This window comes from Ranitomeya imitator, chromosome 5, assembly GCF_032444005.1.
Source record: "Ranitomeya imitator isolate aRanImi1 chromosome 5, aRanImi1.pri, whole genome shotgun sequence".
NCBI classification, from domain to species: Eukaryota; Metazoa; Chordata; class Amphibia; order Anura; family Dendrobatidae; genus Ranitomeya; species Ranitomeya imitator.
In genome coordinates this window covers 106,023,254-106,039,074 of record NC_091286.1, presented here as the reverse complement: position 1 = coordinate 106,039,074, position 15,821 = coordinate 106,023,254, and the positions used below count along the sequence as shown (strand labels likewise).

General features: G+C 51.0%; 1 protein-coding gene across 1 annotated transcript in view; it reads left to right on the top strand.

The window, feature by feature from the left end:
* HEATR1 (HEAT repeat containing 1) overlaps positions 1 to 15,821 on the top strand; it is a 115,145-nt gene that overhangs the window by 16,653 nt on the left and 82,671 nt on the right. Inside the window, exon 13 of the mRNA XM_069769005.1 lies at positions 1,061 to 1,156. Coding sequence (XP_069625106.1) covers positions 1,061 to 1,156 — 96 coding nt within the window. The remainder of the gene's footprint in view (positions 1 to 1,060; positions 1,157 to 15,821) is intronic.

The window sequence follows — 15,821 nt, the reverse complement described above, 5'->3', positions numbered from 1 at the left end:
TGAATTGGTTACATAAATATGGCTTTGAGACCAACTGGCATCTTCTTCATTGTCTGTTGTCCGAAAAGACACACCTCGTCCAGACTGAACCCGATCATGTATACTGCAGATAGCGGAGGGCCTGCCTTCTGGATTGGCCATCAATACTAGATGGATGTCTGACTCTCAGCACCCCACCAATAAGAGGGCTGCATTTCCTTTATTTTTTTACCAGACACAACTTCATATTTTTTTTTGTAGCTGCTGTGCCTGGTGTTAACAGCTCACCCTCAATCACTTGAAATACAAACCTGCCGCAATCCAATGCACAGTCCAGAGCGGTGTCTAATAAGCAATATCGAAAAAAACAAATAATATTGATTAAAAATCGATGAACTGTATTCAATACAAAATGTAAAAAACATACTCACACCTGATGAAGCATTTGTGAAACGCGCGTCGGGTGTTTGAGTGAGCGTTTTTGCTAGTCGTTAGTTACTTTGTGTCTGATCTTATCTGTTGGCTGTACTATATATACCTTTCATGGCCTTCAGTATACAGTCATAGTCATTGGGTAATTGTTACTAATATACACAATATACTCTGTTATACATATCACCTTATGATTGAGACTTTTTCATACTATTGAGGTTCCTACACTGGCTCATCCACCAGTCTGTCCTTGTGTCTGTATTTTGGGATTTTTATTGTATGTTTTTTATATTTTGTACTCAATAAAGTTCATTTAATTTTTAATCAATGCTATTACTTTAGTTGTGGCACGTTTTTTTTGTTTTTTTGCTATTGTTATGGCTGTTGGTGCCCTCTCGCACACCTTACCTGGGTTCACAAATCTTTGATGGGTCTAATAAACCGTGAAGGCCCCTGTTAAACATCTGATTGACAGGGATGCTTTCAGTCGAATCCCAACTGATCTAATACTTGACGTTGAGCCTGTGTTCTGATTCCTGATGCCCGAACCTGGAATCAGAACCAGGTACATATATTTTAGATCAGATATCAATCTGGTTACAACTCTGTCTTTATTTCCATCACCTAAGTATATTCTTTTCTTCACTAGGCTGGCTTTGATGAATCCTTTATTAAAGAAGCTATTTTATCTCGGCTCATGGATGACAACGTAGAGGTGCTTTTGGTCGCCCTGCAGTCATTTAAGGTCGGTCATTTATATTATTATGTAATCACAACTGATATTTCTATAGCAATTGGTAATATTTCTTTCTTTGTTCTTATTCTACATATTGGTGGTTGCCAGTAGTGAATAAAGTTGCAACCAGTTTGTCTGTAGTCTTCATTTACGCTCAAATGCAGTTTGCAGCCTGCTGCAAGTTTTAGATTTGACTCTTGTGGGAGTGTCTCTCCTAGTAATGTAGGCTGCATGAGAGGGTCTATATGTCCACATTGCTGCTGTTAATTAGCTCATAACTGCACAGCTTCTGTTCTGCACAGATTTCCTCTTCAAGTGCTTTTTTTCCTTTTGTACAGCCTGTTTTCTCCTTCGCCTCATTGGGGGACACAGACCGTGGGTGTATGCTGCTGCCACCAGGAGGCTGACACTAAGTATTACAAAGAAAGTTATCTCCGACTTTGCAGTATGCACCCTCCTGCTGGCTCCCAGAGAACCAGTTTTTGCTTAGTGTCCGTAAGAGGCACACGGACGGGTCTGCTATTGAGACCCAAAATTCTTTATTATTTTAAAATGTTTACGCTTTTGATTTTTGTTTTTTCCCCGGAAGATGGGGCGATGGATCCTTTCAAGGCTCAGATCTCCTTGAACCAACAACAGGCGAGCACGTTAAGTGTCGCCTCCACGTACCCTCTCCTGCGACCTGGGACGCCATGCTTGAGATGATTTTTAGGGGCGACGGGTCCCTTGAAGGGCACCGATCTCCCAGCACGATCAAAAGACGAGCACATGGATTGTCGCCTCCATGTACCCTCTTCTACATCCAGGCCGTGGACTACTAGCCCTGACCACTGGGAGGGGATTGACCCCAGTGGATATACAGTGACCCTCTTAGCGCCCGTGCAGTCCCCACTGCAACAAGGAGGCGCATGGGTCCTTTCCCCCTTTTATCCCTACACCGTGAGTATGGCAGCTGGAGGTAATACTCCTCACCTGCTGCGTCAGCTGAAGTACCATCAGGCAGCCTCTCCAGGTAAGCAGGAACTAGGGTCTCTGAGCCCCGCCGTCACCTCTACAGAGGATGCAGAGGTCAGGACTGAGTCCTTCTGGCGTCCATACCAGACCTCTGGAGGCTTTCTGTACGTGCCCAGAACAGCACTGTACACTGTTGTCCGGTCTCTCAGGTCCGCCTGGTCACGCAAAGCTGTCCATACGCTGGTGAATAGGAGATACTGGGGCTGCCCAGGAACCTCAGCCCTGCCCGGCACAGAGATGTCGGTGACTCACGCAGGGGGGTCAGTTAAGGTGGCACAGGCTCTTGAGAGCCTCTGGCAGCGGTAGTGACCGTCCAGCGTAGTTTCGGTTGCATCGCTCGGCGCTAGATCTAAAATTTAGCCCCCGGCTTTGGCCCTGGGTAGGCCGCAATCCGGAGACTCCGCTCGCGCTTTGACGCACCATCACTGGCTCCGCCCACTATTCTGTCGCTTCTCGTCTGAAATGAGAAGCGCCCATGCAAATCTCGGCGGCCATCTTCCGGATTCCTTGTCGTTTCCGGACTTACTCTGCATCTGGAAGTGACAGTTTTTACATAAATATATGATATATTCATCGCTGACCATCTCATTGCTGACCACAGTGAGCTGCAGGAGAAGCTGGGAAGTGGGAACACAGGATCTGGGTGAGAAAACAATGCTCTCTCTCTTTTTCTCTATTTCTTTTGAGTATACTATTCTCCGTGGTAATCCCTATTAAAGGGAACACATACACCATGCCACTGTCCCAGCCTGAGGCTTATCAGAACCTTTTTTATAACTCCTGCCAGCCTGTGTTCTTTCCCATGATCCCAAATGCGCTCAGGACCCTTCCTCTATCACTGGGTCCAGTATCCAGCCCCTCTAAGTGGGAACTGTCACTGTCACTATCCATGGCTTCTCTGAACAAAGCGTTTGAATCCCCTGTGGCTCGGATAACTCCCACAACAGAGGTAAATGGATGCAAGCACAGGAGTCTGGAAATGGATCTGTTTTATGTCTCCGAACCAATCATACATCTTGACATCCGAGAGCAAAGCTTCTCTCTCAAGTGAAAGGGGCGACGGGTCCCTTAAAGGGCACCGATCTCCCCACACCATCAACAGACGAGCACATGGAGTGTCCCGTCCATGTATCCTCTTCTGCGACGTGGGATGCCATGCCTGGGCTGAATTTTTAGGGTGGTGGGCCCCTTATAGGGCACCGATCTCCCCACACCATCAACAGATGAGCACTTGGAGTGTCGCCTGCAAGCATCCTCTTCTGCAGCTGAGTTTAATGCTGGACAACCAGCCCTGTCCACTCGGTGGCTTGACCTTCGTGGATGTACAGAGGCACCTCCTTTGGTTTCCGTGCAGCCCCCACTGCATCACCATTGTTCAACAGATGATACAAGGTGGAGGACGGTCCCTGTTCACCTCCCTGTTAAAGGGATGCTGGATCAATGCTCCCATCACTTTAAACATACGCCGTCCAAAGACCGCAAAGAAGCAGTGACAAGAAGAGATGGTTTATTCTGACCTGCTGGATACAGCTGCGCATTCTAACACCCGGTAGCTTCTCCGGGTACGTGCAGAAGTTTGGACTGAATCTCCCAGTAGTGGACTCACCAGTATCCCGACTGACTTCCAAAGACCCTTCTGTCCCTGCCAGATGGATCATCGATCGAAAATCCCTCAGTTTTCAGTGCTCTACCCTTTCTTAGCCACCGCAAGGGTAGCTAAAGCAATGGTCTCCTGCCTAGTTGAGGCGGGGTCAGCAGCAAATACTATTATAATCAGATGGGCATTATGGCTTAGAGAATGGAAAGCGTACTTTGCATCCAAACAAGCCTATGACATCACTCCATTACCAGAGTGGTCAGTTATTCGGCGTGAGGTTGGAACCAATCCAGGCTGGGCCATTGCTTCTTTCCAGTCAGGGCGTTCCCCTTGCAGCGGACGGATTCCCTCCGTTCGGTCATTACCGCTATGGAGAAAGGTGGAGTTTTCCAATATCCGTCGGCATCCATTGACATTCAGGATGCTCACCTCCACTTTCTGTTTTTTTCCTGCTTACCAAGTATTCCTGCATTTCGCTATTTGCGAACAGCGTTTTCAGTTCACGGCTTTGACCTTCGTCCGTGCTTCCACTCCCAGAGTGTTCACAAGAGCCATGGTGGCTGTCATGTCCGTTTTTGCATTCTCAGGGTGGGTCGTCCTGCCCTGCCTGGACGACTTCCTAGTGAAAGGGTTGTCTTTACAGGACTACTATGAGTCGGTCTGTATCTCTCACGATAGCCTTTCTTGCCTGGACTGGCTGATGAGCTAAAGTAGTCTACCCCACTTCCAGCCCAACAAATGTCCCTTTGAGGATGATCCCTGTCACTTTCAGAGTTTTGGTGATTCTTCCTCGAGACAAGGCTTTGGCCCTCCAACTTCGAGCTTGTGCACTTTGTCTCTCGTTCCCTCATTCCATTTGTTTTTTGTTATGAGGATTCTGGGAAAAATGGTGGCGACAATGGAAGCAGTCCTTTTCGCCTCGCTTGTCTGCGGGTCAGATACGCTAAAATGGTAGACTTTGAGCTCCTCCCTCAACCAGGGGAGACCTTTCCCTGGGTTAATGGTTGCTACTCTGGTGGCTAGGAAGCGTCACCACACTGCTCAAGGCTGCAGGTCAACTTGGGAATCCAGATCCATGTTCTGGAGATCCAAGCGATACAGCAAGCCCTACAACAGTTCCATAGTCTTCGACGGGTTCTCCCACCCGAATTCTATCGTATATCGCCACGACCGTGGCGTGCATCAATCTTCAAGGGAGGTACCCACAGCCGAGCAGCCATGTCCCAGGTAGTTTGTTTTTTCCGAGGGGCTGAGATCACTCAGGTGATCTTGGCAGGGCACATCCCAGGAGTAAACTGGGGGGGGGGGCAGACTTCCTCCGACGACAGGGTCTCGTTTAAGGACTCCATCTGATGTCTTCAAGATTGCATCTGATGTCTTCAAGATTGAACGCCAAGGTACTCCTCTTCAGAGCTCAGTCTCAGGATCCCTAGACCGTCAGGGGCACATGCACACGGATCTCTCCGTGGTTTCAGTGTTTGTTTTCCGTATGTGTTTTTTCCCTACTTCCTAGGGTCATCAAGAAGATCTAAGTGGAAGGGACTCCAGTAATCCTTGTCGCCCAGGCTTGGCCACGCTAGGCGTGATATGCAGATCTAGTACAGATAGTCGCCGATGTCCCGTGGCGACTGTCAGATAATAATAATAATAATTTTTATTTATATAGCGCCAACATATTCCGCAGCGCTTTACAAATTATAGAGGGGACTTGTACAGACAATAGACATTACAGCATAACAGAAATACAGTTCAAAACAGATACCAGGAGGAATGAGGGCCCTGCTCGCAAGCTTACAAACTATGAGGAAAAGGGGAGACACGAGAGGTGGATGGTAACAATTGCTTTAGTTATTCGGACCGGCCATAGTGTAAGGCTCGGGTGTTCATGTAAAGCTGCATGAACCAGTTAACTGCCTAAATATGTAGCAGTACAGACACAGAGGCCTATTAACTGCATAAAGTGAATGAGAACATGATGCGAGGAACCTGATTTTTTTTTTTTTTTTTTTTTTTTTTAAATAGGCCACACAGGGATCGTTAGGTTAATGCATTGAGGCAGTAGGTTAGTCTGAACAAATGAGTTTTTAGGGCACGCTTAAAACTGTGGGGATTAATTGTATTAACCTAGGTAGTGCATTCCAAAGAATCGGCGCAGCACGTGTAAAGTCTTGGAGACGGGAGTGGGAGATTCTGATTATTGAGGATGCTAACCTGAGGTCATTAGCGGAGCGGAGGGCACGGGTAGGGTGGTAGACTGAGACCAGAGAGGAGATGTGGGGTGGTGCTGAGCCATGGAGTGCTTTGTGGATGAGGGTAGTAGTTTTGTACTGGATTCATCCAGATCTGTTCTGCCAATGGCCATTTTTGTCATGACAGCTCAGGGGCTCTGTATTTAATAGCTTGGCCGTTGAAGCCTACGAGCGATCTCAAGCTGGGTTCTCTTATCAGGGGTTTCCCACTATGATTAGCGTGGGAAGCATGCATCAGCTAGCATCTATCAGCACACCTGATAACCTTTTTTTTCGCATGGTGCAGGCACCACGGATCTCCTCATGCCTTCTCTGTTCCTTCCATTTTGTTTTTTTTTTCTCCAGACTGGCCTGGAATCAGGTTTGGCGCTCACCTCTTTCTCTCAAAGGCCAGATTTTAGTCTTCTCTGTTTTTGTTCCAGCGCAGGATTACTTCCATTCTATAAGTGAGCATTCTCTTCCAGGGGAGTCTCCCATGTGCTATTCCCCTATAGTATGCCGTTAGAGGCATGGGACCTTATATTGGTCCCGGGTGCTCTTTAGCAGACGCCTTTCGAACTGTTTCAGAACGTCTCTGAAAGTCGTTTTTTTTGTGTGTTTTTTTTTCTTGTCACTGTGATGTCCATCAGACAAGTCTCAGAGCTAGCCTCTCTGTGCGGTCGAGTTCCTTTTTTTGATTTTCCCCCAGGACAAGGTGGCCATCGAATCGTCTACGTCCTCTGTTTTCCAGGGTGGTCTTGTCTTTCCACCTTAACGAGGACTTTGTCCTTCTCTTTTTTTGTCCTGCACTGGTACATTGGGTGAAAGGAGCTCTTCACACCCTGGACGTACTAAGGGCTCTCAGAAGGTGCATCTCGAAGACGGCGCCCCTCAGTAGGTCGGACGCCCTATTTGTGCTTCCTGCAGGTCTCAGGCAGGGTTTAGCCGCTTCAGGGCCACAATACCAAATGAATTCACTTGTTTTTTTTCAGAAGTCCTACTGCGTCAGACACAAGCCTTTCCCAGTGGGGATTAAGGCACACTCTACTTGGTCGGTGGACATTCTTTTTGTGCAATTTGGCATCAGGCGTTGGCAGAACAGGTCTGCAATGCTGCAACTTGATACAGCCCACTCTCTCCGACTTCTGCACTTGCAGACCTTTGCGGATGTTTTCTGCAGGCGGCGGAAGCGCAACTTTAGTCAGTTTGATACATGGGGTTTGATCTGTGATGTGATTCCCCACCCAGGGACTGCTTTGGGCCGTCCCATGGTCTGTGTCCCCCAATGAGGCGAAGGAGAAATAGGGATTTTTGTGTACTCACCGTAAATTCTCCGAGCCAGTCATTGGGGGACACAGCACCCACCCTGTTAATTTTGTGGCTTGCGCTTGTCTTTCTTTAATTTGATGTGTTGTCTTCTGATGTGTTAATGATCTCCCACTGCTTTTGCACTGAACTGGTTCTCTGGGAGCCAGCAGGAGGGTGTATACTGCAGAGGAGGAGCTAACTTTCTTTGTAATACTTAGTGTCAGCCTCCTGGTGGCAGCAGCATGCACTCACGGTCTGTGTCCCCCAATGATTGGCTCGGAGAAAAGGATTTTACGGTGAGTACACAAAAATCCCTATTTTATGCCCTCCTTGAGACAGTATTCGTCCTCTTCCCTGTCCACACTGTGGAGACCGGATACAGCCCCTACATATTGCTTTCTCTAACACTAAGAGAGGGGGAAATAGGAGAGGGCAATCTGAAAAAGACCTGATAGATTCGTAACAGTTTTGCATATTACTGATCCTAACCCCTTTCTGCCATTAGACGTACTATTCCGTCCATGTGGGGTGGGCTTTACTTCCCAAGGACGGAATAGTACGTCATAGGCGATCGGCGGCGCTCACGGGGGGAGCGCGGCCGATCGCGGCCGGGTGTCAGCTGCTTATCGCAGCTGACATCCGGCACTATGTGCCAGGAGCGGTCACGGACCGCCCCCGGCACATTAACCCCCGGCACACCGCGATCAAACATGATCGCGATGTGCCGGCGGTGCAGGGAAGCATCGCGCAGGGAGGGGGCTCCCTGCGTGCTTCCCTGAGACCCCCGCAGCAATGCGATGTGATCGCGTTGCTCCGGGGGTCTCCTACCTTCCTCCCTGCAGCAAGTCCCGGATCCAAGATGGCCGCGGATCCGGGTCCTGCAGGGAGGGAGGTGGCTTACCAAGTGCCTGCTCAGAGCAGGCACTTGGTAACGCTGCAGCGCTGTTTGACAGATCGGTGATCTGTCAGAGTGCTGTGCAAACTGGCAGATCACCGATCTGTATTGTCCCCCCCTGGGACAAAGTAAAAAAGTTTAAAATTTTTTTTACAAGTGTGTAAAAAAAAAAAAAAATATTATTCCCATAAATACATTTCTTTATCTAAATAAAAAAAACAAAACAATAAAAGTGCACATATTTAGTATCGCCGCGTCCGTAACGACCCGACCTATAAAACTGGCCCACTAGTTAACCCCTTCAGTAAACACCGTAAGAAAAAAAAAAAAAAAAACGAGGCAAAAATCAACGCTTTATTATCATACCGCCGAACAAAAAGTGGAATAACACGCGATCAAAAAGACAGATATAAATAAACATGGTACCGCTGAAAGCGTCATCTTGTCCCGCAAAAAACGAGCCGCCATACAGCAACATCAGCAAAAAAATAAAAAAGTTATAGTCCTCAGAATAAAGCGATGCAAAAATAATTTTTTCTATAAAATAGTTTTTATCGTATAAAAGCGCCAAAACATAAAAAAATGATATAAATGAGGTGTCGCTGTAATCGTACTGACCCGAAGAATAAAACTGCTTTATCAATTTTACCAAACGCCGAACCGTATAAACGCCTCCCCCAAAAGAAATTCATGAATAGCTGGTTTTTGCTAATTTTGCCTCACAAAAATCGGAATAAAAAGCGATCAAAAAATGTCACGTGCCCGAAAGTGTTACCAATAAAAACGTCAACTCGTCCCGCAAAAAACAAGACCTCACATGACTCTGTGGACTCAAATATGGAAAAATTATAGCTCTCAAAATGTGGTAACGCAAAAAATATTTTTTGCAATAAAAAGCGTCTTTCAGTGAGTGACGGCTGCCAATCATAAAAATCCGCTAAAAAACCCGCTATAAAAGTAAATCAAACCCCCTTCATTACCCCCTTAGTTAGGGAAAAATAAAAAAAATTTAAAAAATGTATTTTTCTTTATCGCCTCTCATTGGGGGACACAGGAACCATGGGTGTATGCTGCTGCCACTAGGAGGCTGACACTATGCAAATAAAAAAGTTAGCTCCTCCTCTGCAGTGTACACCCCACCGACTGGCATTAAACTCTTCAGTTTAGCTTAGTGTCAGTAGGAAGTGGACACGGGTCTTTCTTTAGACCCTTATCTACCTCAATGTGCGTCGTTTCTTTTCAGGTTTTTTCCGGATGGGATACAGGGTGAACAGTCACACCTGTAGTCCCTCAAGCGGACTATGAGTACGGCGTGTACTGCCACCCCGTATCCTCATAGATCCCTCAGCAGGACCAAGAGCCTGGCACACAAGCGTGCTCAGAAGTCCGGTCCTGGCCCGTCCCCCACCCACTCGCCCACCAGAGCCTGTCGGTCGGAGGAGACGAGGACGTCCATCAGCAGCTCCTATGGACGTCTGATACCTTCTCAAGGTTAGTAGCAGACGACGGGGGATTTTACTAGGCAAGTATTTCACGGGCCTGCCTACGGCACACTCCTGCCTGCAGTTTTTCCTTCAGCGGTCGCTGGCTCCTAATTTAGGCCCCGGCCTTTCCCGGGGCCTACTTGCGGCGTACCAGCTGCCCTCAGCGTTCCCCCCTCAGCGTTCTATGCGGCGGCCTCTCCGGCGGCGCTCACCTCCACAGCCAGCCGGGGCCTATTCCGCCGATTCTTCTCTGGCGGCAGCGCTCCCTCCCTTATATGCGGCGGCTGCCGCGCCGCTCTGCCGGGCAGCGTCTGCGCCGCGGGGATCTTCCCTCCGGTCACTGGCTCCAAATTTAGGCCCCGGCTTTTCCGGGGCCTACTCCGACGACTCTTCTCCGGCGGCAGCGCTCTCTTTCTTTCATGCGGCGGCTTCAGCGCCGCTCTGCCGGGCAGTGTCTTCGTCGCTCTGCCGGGCAGTGTCTGCGCCGCGGGGGTTCTTCTCAGCGGGCACCGGCTTCTAATTTAGGCCCCGGCTTTTCCGGGGCCTACTTCCGGTGCCGCGCTCCGCCCACTTCCTTCTTCATCGGGCGGGCTTTTTTCCGCCCGACATACTGTGCCTGCTCATCGGCGCCCCCCTGTCTGGCTCCGCCCCCTTCCTCCAGGGACAGAGTCTGTGTGTGCTCACCGCTTCTTAGCTGCAGGAGCTCACGCAGCGCGCCCCACACCTTCGCCACTGCATCCTCCGTGGGCACAAAATCTGCACAGAATCCAGCACCTCAGGGCAGGAGTTCTCCTCCGGCAAGTGGGACATCTTCCAGGACGGGTCCGTGAGTAGCTGCACTGCAGACTGACACCCCCCTCTGCCCCACTGTCCCCTAACCCACTGGCATCTTCAGAGGACCTCTCAAAATGTCTACCTCTAAAGGGGGCCGCTCTCGCCCCCCTACTTCTTCTTCTGCCTTAGTCACGTACTTTGCTTGTTCGTCCTGTAACAGCAAACTTCCCTCAGGTCAGTCCTCCCCGCTGTGTCAGTCCTGCAGCAACCCGATTGTTCCCACCGCCCAGGATCCCCCGGCTGTTCCACCCGAGAGTGATCCCCCCATCCCAGGATGGGCCGCCTCTCTGTCACAATCGGTGGCCGATTTAACACGGGTATCTCAAACCCTGGTGTCCGCGCTGGATCGGTTACCCCTGCAGACCCCGGCCGTAGCCAGCGGGTCACAGGTACCGCCGCCAGAGCTCTCCTTGATAAGCCACAAAAGGTCCAGACAGGAACGTCGGTCTGAGTCCTCTTCGCGCTCCATCTCGCCGCTCGGCCCTCCCCCGCGGTTGGTGTCCCACCGATCCTCCTCCCCTGAGTCAGGCGAGGCATTATCTGATGCGCCTTCGGAGGATACTTCGGAGCTGGATCCTAACCAAATCGCCACCATGAGTGACAGTCCAGAACCTCATTGGGGCAATAAACCAAACATGTGGCATCAAGGATCCCTCTACGGAACCCGCAGATCAGGCGGTTTCGTTTAGACGGGCCAAACCACCTTCAAAATTTTTCGCTCCTCATCCTGAATTCGAGGAAATCGTGTCCAGAGAGAGAGAGAACCCCACTAGGCGTTTTCAGAGGGGAAAACGCCTGGGTGTGTTATATCCTTTTCCTCCAGAACTTACCGCCAATTGGACGGCCTCTCCCTCGGTGGACCCCCCTGTTTCCAGGCTGTCCACCAACACGGTGCTTCCTCTGTCCGGCGGAGCATCTCTGAAGGATTCTAACGATAGAGTTATAGAATCCTTCGCGAAATCTGCTTTTGAAGCGGCTTCAGCGGCCCTATGTCCAGCTTTTGCGTCCACTTGGGCTTCAAAATCCATCTCAAAATGGGCCAAGGATCTTCGGCGAGGTATCCTGGATGGGGCGCCTCCCGCGCAATTAGCGGAACTTGCCAACCAGATTTCCCACGCTGGTGAATACCTGGTTTCCGCCTCCCTGGATGTCGCGTCTTGTGCGGCTCAAGCTTCCAGCAATGCCGTTGCCATCCGCTGGACCGTTTGGCTCAAGGCCTGGCAGGCGGACTTGTCATCCAAAAAGTCCCTCACTAGTCTGCCCTTCCAGGGCTCTCGCCTCTTTGGTTCCCAGCTGGACCAAATAATTAAGGACGCCACCGGGGGTACAAGTTCTCTTCTCCCCCAGGCCAAGCCTCGTCACCCTCCTCCTAGACGACAGTTTCGTTCTTTTCGGCCTTTTCGTCGCTTCGCTGCGTCAAACTCCTTTTCCCAGCAGCAACAGAGGCCACAGGCACGTCAAGAGAAGAAGGCGGTGTCCTTTAGGCCCACTCCGTCCTGGCGTCCTCGTTTCTCCCAGGGTAGATCCTCCAGGCCCAGGACTGGAAGATCCACCTCGGCATGACTCTCGGCAAGACTCCAGCCCAACTCCCAGATTGGGTGGCCGTCTTCTCCTTTTCAGGGACGTCTGGATTTCCGCAGTAGAGGATGCATGGGTCAGGGAAGTTGTATCCTCGGGATACAAAATAGAATTCGCTTCCCGACCTCGGGATCGTTTCTTCCAATCCCGTCCTCCAAGAGACCCCGCTCTAGTTCCGGGCTTCTTCTCAGCCATCGCTTCTCTGCTCAAATCCGGGGTAATCGTTCCCGTCCCAGAAAAAGAACGCTTCACGGGTTTCTACTCGAATCTTTTTGTGGTACCGAAAAAAGACGGCAAAGTTCGCCCCATTCTGGACCTCAAATTGCTGAACAGGAGAGTTCGCCTGAGACACTTCAGGATGGAATCCCTTCGTTCAGTAATTGCTTCCATGGAGGCTCAGGAGTTTCTATGCTCAATAGATATCCAGGACGCCTACCTCCATGTCCCGATATTTCCCGGACATCACCGTTTCCTGCGCTTCGCAGTGCAACGAGATCATTTTCAGTTCGTCGCTCTGCTGTTCGGTCTTGCAACCGCGCCAAGAGTGTTCACAAAGATCATGGCGGCACTGATGGCCATCTTGAGAGTCAGAGGCTTGGTCCTATTTCCATATCTCGACGACATCCTCATCAAGGCTCCGTCCTTCGCTCAGGCCCACGAAAGCCTGTCCATTGTTCTCGACACCTTAGCCCGTTTCGGGTGGCTGGTAAACCGGAAGAAGTCCTGCCTTATTCCTTCTCAGCGCATCATCTTTCTGGGCATGCTTTTCGATACTCGTCAGAGCAGAGTCTTCCTTCCCACAGACAAGAGATCCACTCTCTGTCGGGACATACGCTTGCTCCAGGGTCCTCGACCTCCCTCCCTCCGTTCGGCCATGAAGGTTCTGGGGAGGATGGTAGCTACATTGGAAGCGATTCCCTTCGCCCAATTCCATTCGCGACCCCTTCAGCAAGCCATTCTGTCTCAGTGGGACAGGTCGGTCTTCTCCCTGGATCGACCGATCAAACTCTCCTTTCGGGTCAGGCGGTCTCTCAACTGGTGGCTGACGTCACCTCTCATCTCCCAGGGCAGGTCCTTCCTTCCGGTTCACTGGCAGGTGGTGACAACGGACGCCAGCCTGCTCGGCTGGGGTGCGGTTTTTCGCCACCTGACGGTCCAGGGCCGCTGGTCGCTGCGGGAGTCATCTCTGCCGATCAGCGTCCTCGAAATTCGGGCCATCTTCCTGTCCCTCCGCCACTGGGAAAGGATCCTCAGGGGCCTTCCAGTCCGGATCCAGACGGACAACGCCACGGCTGTGGCATATGTCAACCATCAGGGGGGGACTCGGAGCTCCTTGGCCCTTGCCGAGGTATCCAAGATCCTCCTTTGGGCAGAGGCAACGGTTCCGGTGATATCCGCGGTGCATTTCCCCGGCGTGGAAAACTGGGCCGCCGACTTCCTCAGCCGCGAGGGCCTCGCGGCAGGGGAATGGTCCTTGCATCCAGAGGTCTTCCATCAGATTTGTCTTCGATGGGGAACTCCGGATGTGGATCTCACGGCGTCCCGAGTCAACAGGAAGGTTCCGCAGTTCGTCTCCAGGTCCCGCGATCCTCTCGCAGTGGGCGTCGATGCTCTGGCCATTCCTTGGTCACAGTTCGAGCTGCCCTACCTGTTCCCACCCCTTCCATTACTTCCCAAACTGTTGAAGAAGATCAAAGCGGAAGGGGTGCCGGTCATCCTGATCGCCCCGGATTGGCCCAGGAGAGCTTGGTTCGCGGAGCTCGTCAACCTTCTCGCGGACGCTCCCTGGCGCCTTCCAGACAGGCCCGATCTGCTGTCCCAGGGTCCGATCTGCCACCCGAATTCTCGGTCGCTCAGTTTAACGGCGTGGCTGTTGAGACCGCGGTTCTGAGAGCGTCCGGCCTTTCGGACCGGGTGATTCACACCATGATTCAGGCTCGGAAGCCTTCGTCTTCCAGGATCTACTACCGCACCTGGAAGGCTTACTTCCGGTGGTGCGAGTCCAACCGCGTTCCGCCTATGGTTTTTTCCCTGCCTTCTCTTTTGGCCTTCCTTCAGGCAGGACTGGATTCGGGCCTGGCTCTTAGTTCTCTGAAGGGTCAGGTCTCTGCGCTTTCCATCCTCTTTCAGAAGACCTTGGCCTCTCGGCCACAGGTTAAGACCTTCTTTCAGGGGGTAGCCCACGCCGTCCCGCCGTACAGGGCCCCTGTGGAGGCATGGGACCTAAACCTGGTACTGGACGTTCTGAAGGTTTCTCCCTTTGAACCTCTTAGGGAGATTCCTCTATCAGTTTTATCATGGAAGGTAGCCTTTCTTGTGGCCATCACGTCCATTCGCCGCGTTTCCGAGCTGGCGGCCCTGTCTTGCCGTCCTCCGTTTTTGGTCATTCACCAGGACAAGGTGGTCTTCCGGCCCCCACCTTCTTTTCTTCCTAAGGTGGTTTCCACCTCAACGAGGACATCGTTCTACCTTCCTTTTGTCCAGCTCCGACTCATCCTCTGGAGCGATCATTGAACAAGCTGGATCTTGTCAGGGCTGTGAGGATCTATCTGGACAGAACGTCCACTTTCCGGAAGACGGATTCCTTTTTCGTCATTCCTGATGGCACGCGCAGAGGCCAGCCGGCTTCTAAAGCGACTATTGCTCGATGGATCAGAATGGCAATCTTGGAGGCTTACCGGGTCAAGAACAGAGTGCCCCCTCCTGGGATTAAGGCTCACTGTACCCGGGCAGTCGGCGCCTCCTGGGCGGTGCACCACAGGGCTTCCGCCCTACAGCTGTGCAAAGCGGCAACTTGGTCTTCCATCCACACGTTCGCCAAATTTTACAAGGTCCATACCTACGCATCGGCGGACGCCAGCCTAGGCAGAAGGATCCTGCAGGCGGCAGTGGTGAGTCCTCTGACCTGATGGAAGTCTGTTTTTCCCGCCCTTGGGACTGCTTTGGGACGTCCCATGGTTCCTGTGTCCCCCAATGAGAGGCGATAAAGAAAACAGGATTTTTGGTTGCTTACCGTAAAATCTGTTTCTTGAAGCCTCCATTGGGGGACACAGCTCCCTCCCAATGTTTTTTGTTATATGTTTTCTGACTGTTCTCACGTTTACAGTTCTCAAGTTTGTGGTTATGGTTTTTCAACCTTGTTCCTTCTCCTACTGCTTTCTCACTAACTGAAGAGTTTAATGCCAGTCGGTGGGGTGTACACTGCAGAGGAGGAGCTAACTTTTTTATTTGCATAGTGTCAGCCTCCTAGTGGCAGCAGCATACACCCATGGTTCCTGTGTCCCCCAATGGAGGCTTCAAGAAACAGATTTTACGGTAAGCAACCAAAAATCCTGTTATTTCCGTTTTCCCATTAGGGCTAGGGTTAGGGCTAGGGTTAGGGCTAGGGTTATGGTTAGGGCTAGGGTTAAGGCTACAGTTAGGGTAAAGGCTACAGTTAGGGTAAAGGCTACAGTTAGGGTAACGGCTACAGTTAGGGTAAAGGCTACAGTTAGGGTAAAGGCTACAGTTAGGGTAAAGGCTACAGTTAGGGTTAAGGCTACAGTTAGGGTTAAGGCTACAGTTAGGGTTAAGGCTACAGTTAGGGTTAAGGCTACAGTTAGGGTTAAGGCTACAGTTAGGGTTAAGGCTACAGTTAGGGTTAAGGCTACAGTTAGGGTTAAGGCTACAGTTAGGGTTAAGGCTACAGTTAGGGTTAAGGCTACAGTTAGGGTTAAGGCTACAGTTAGGGTTAAGG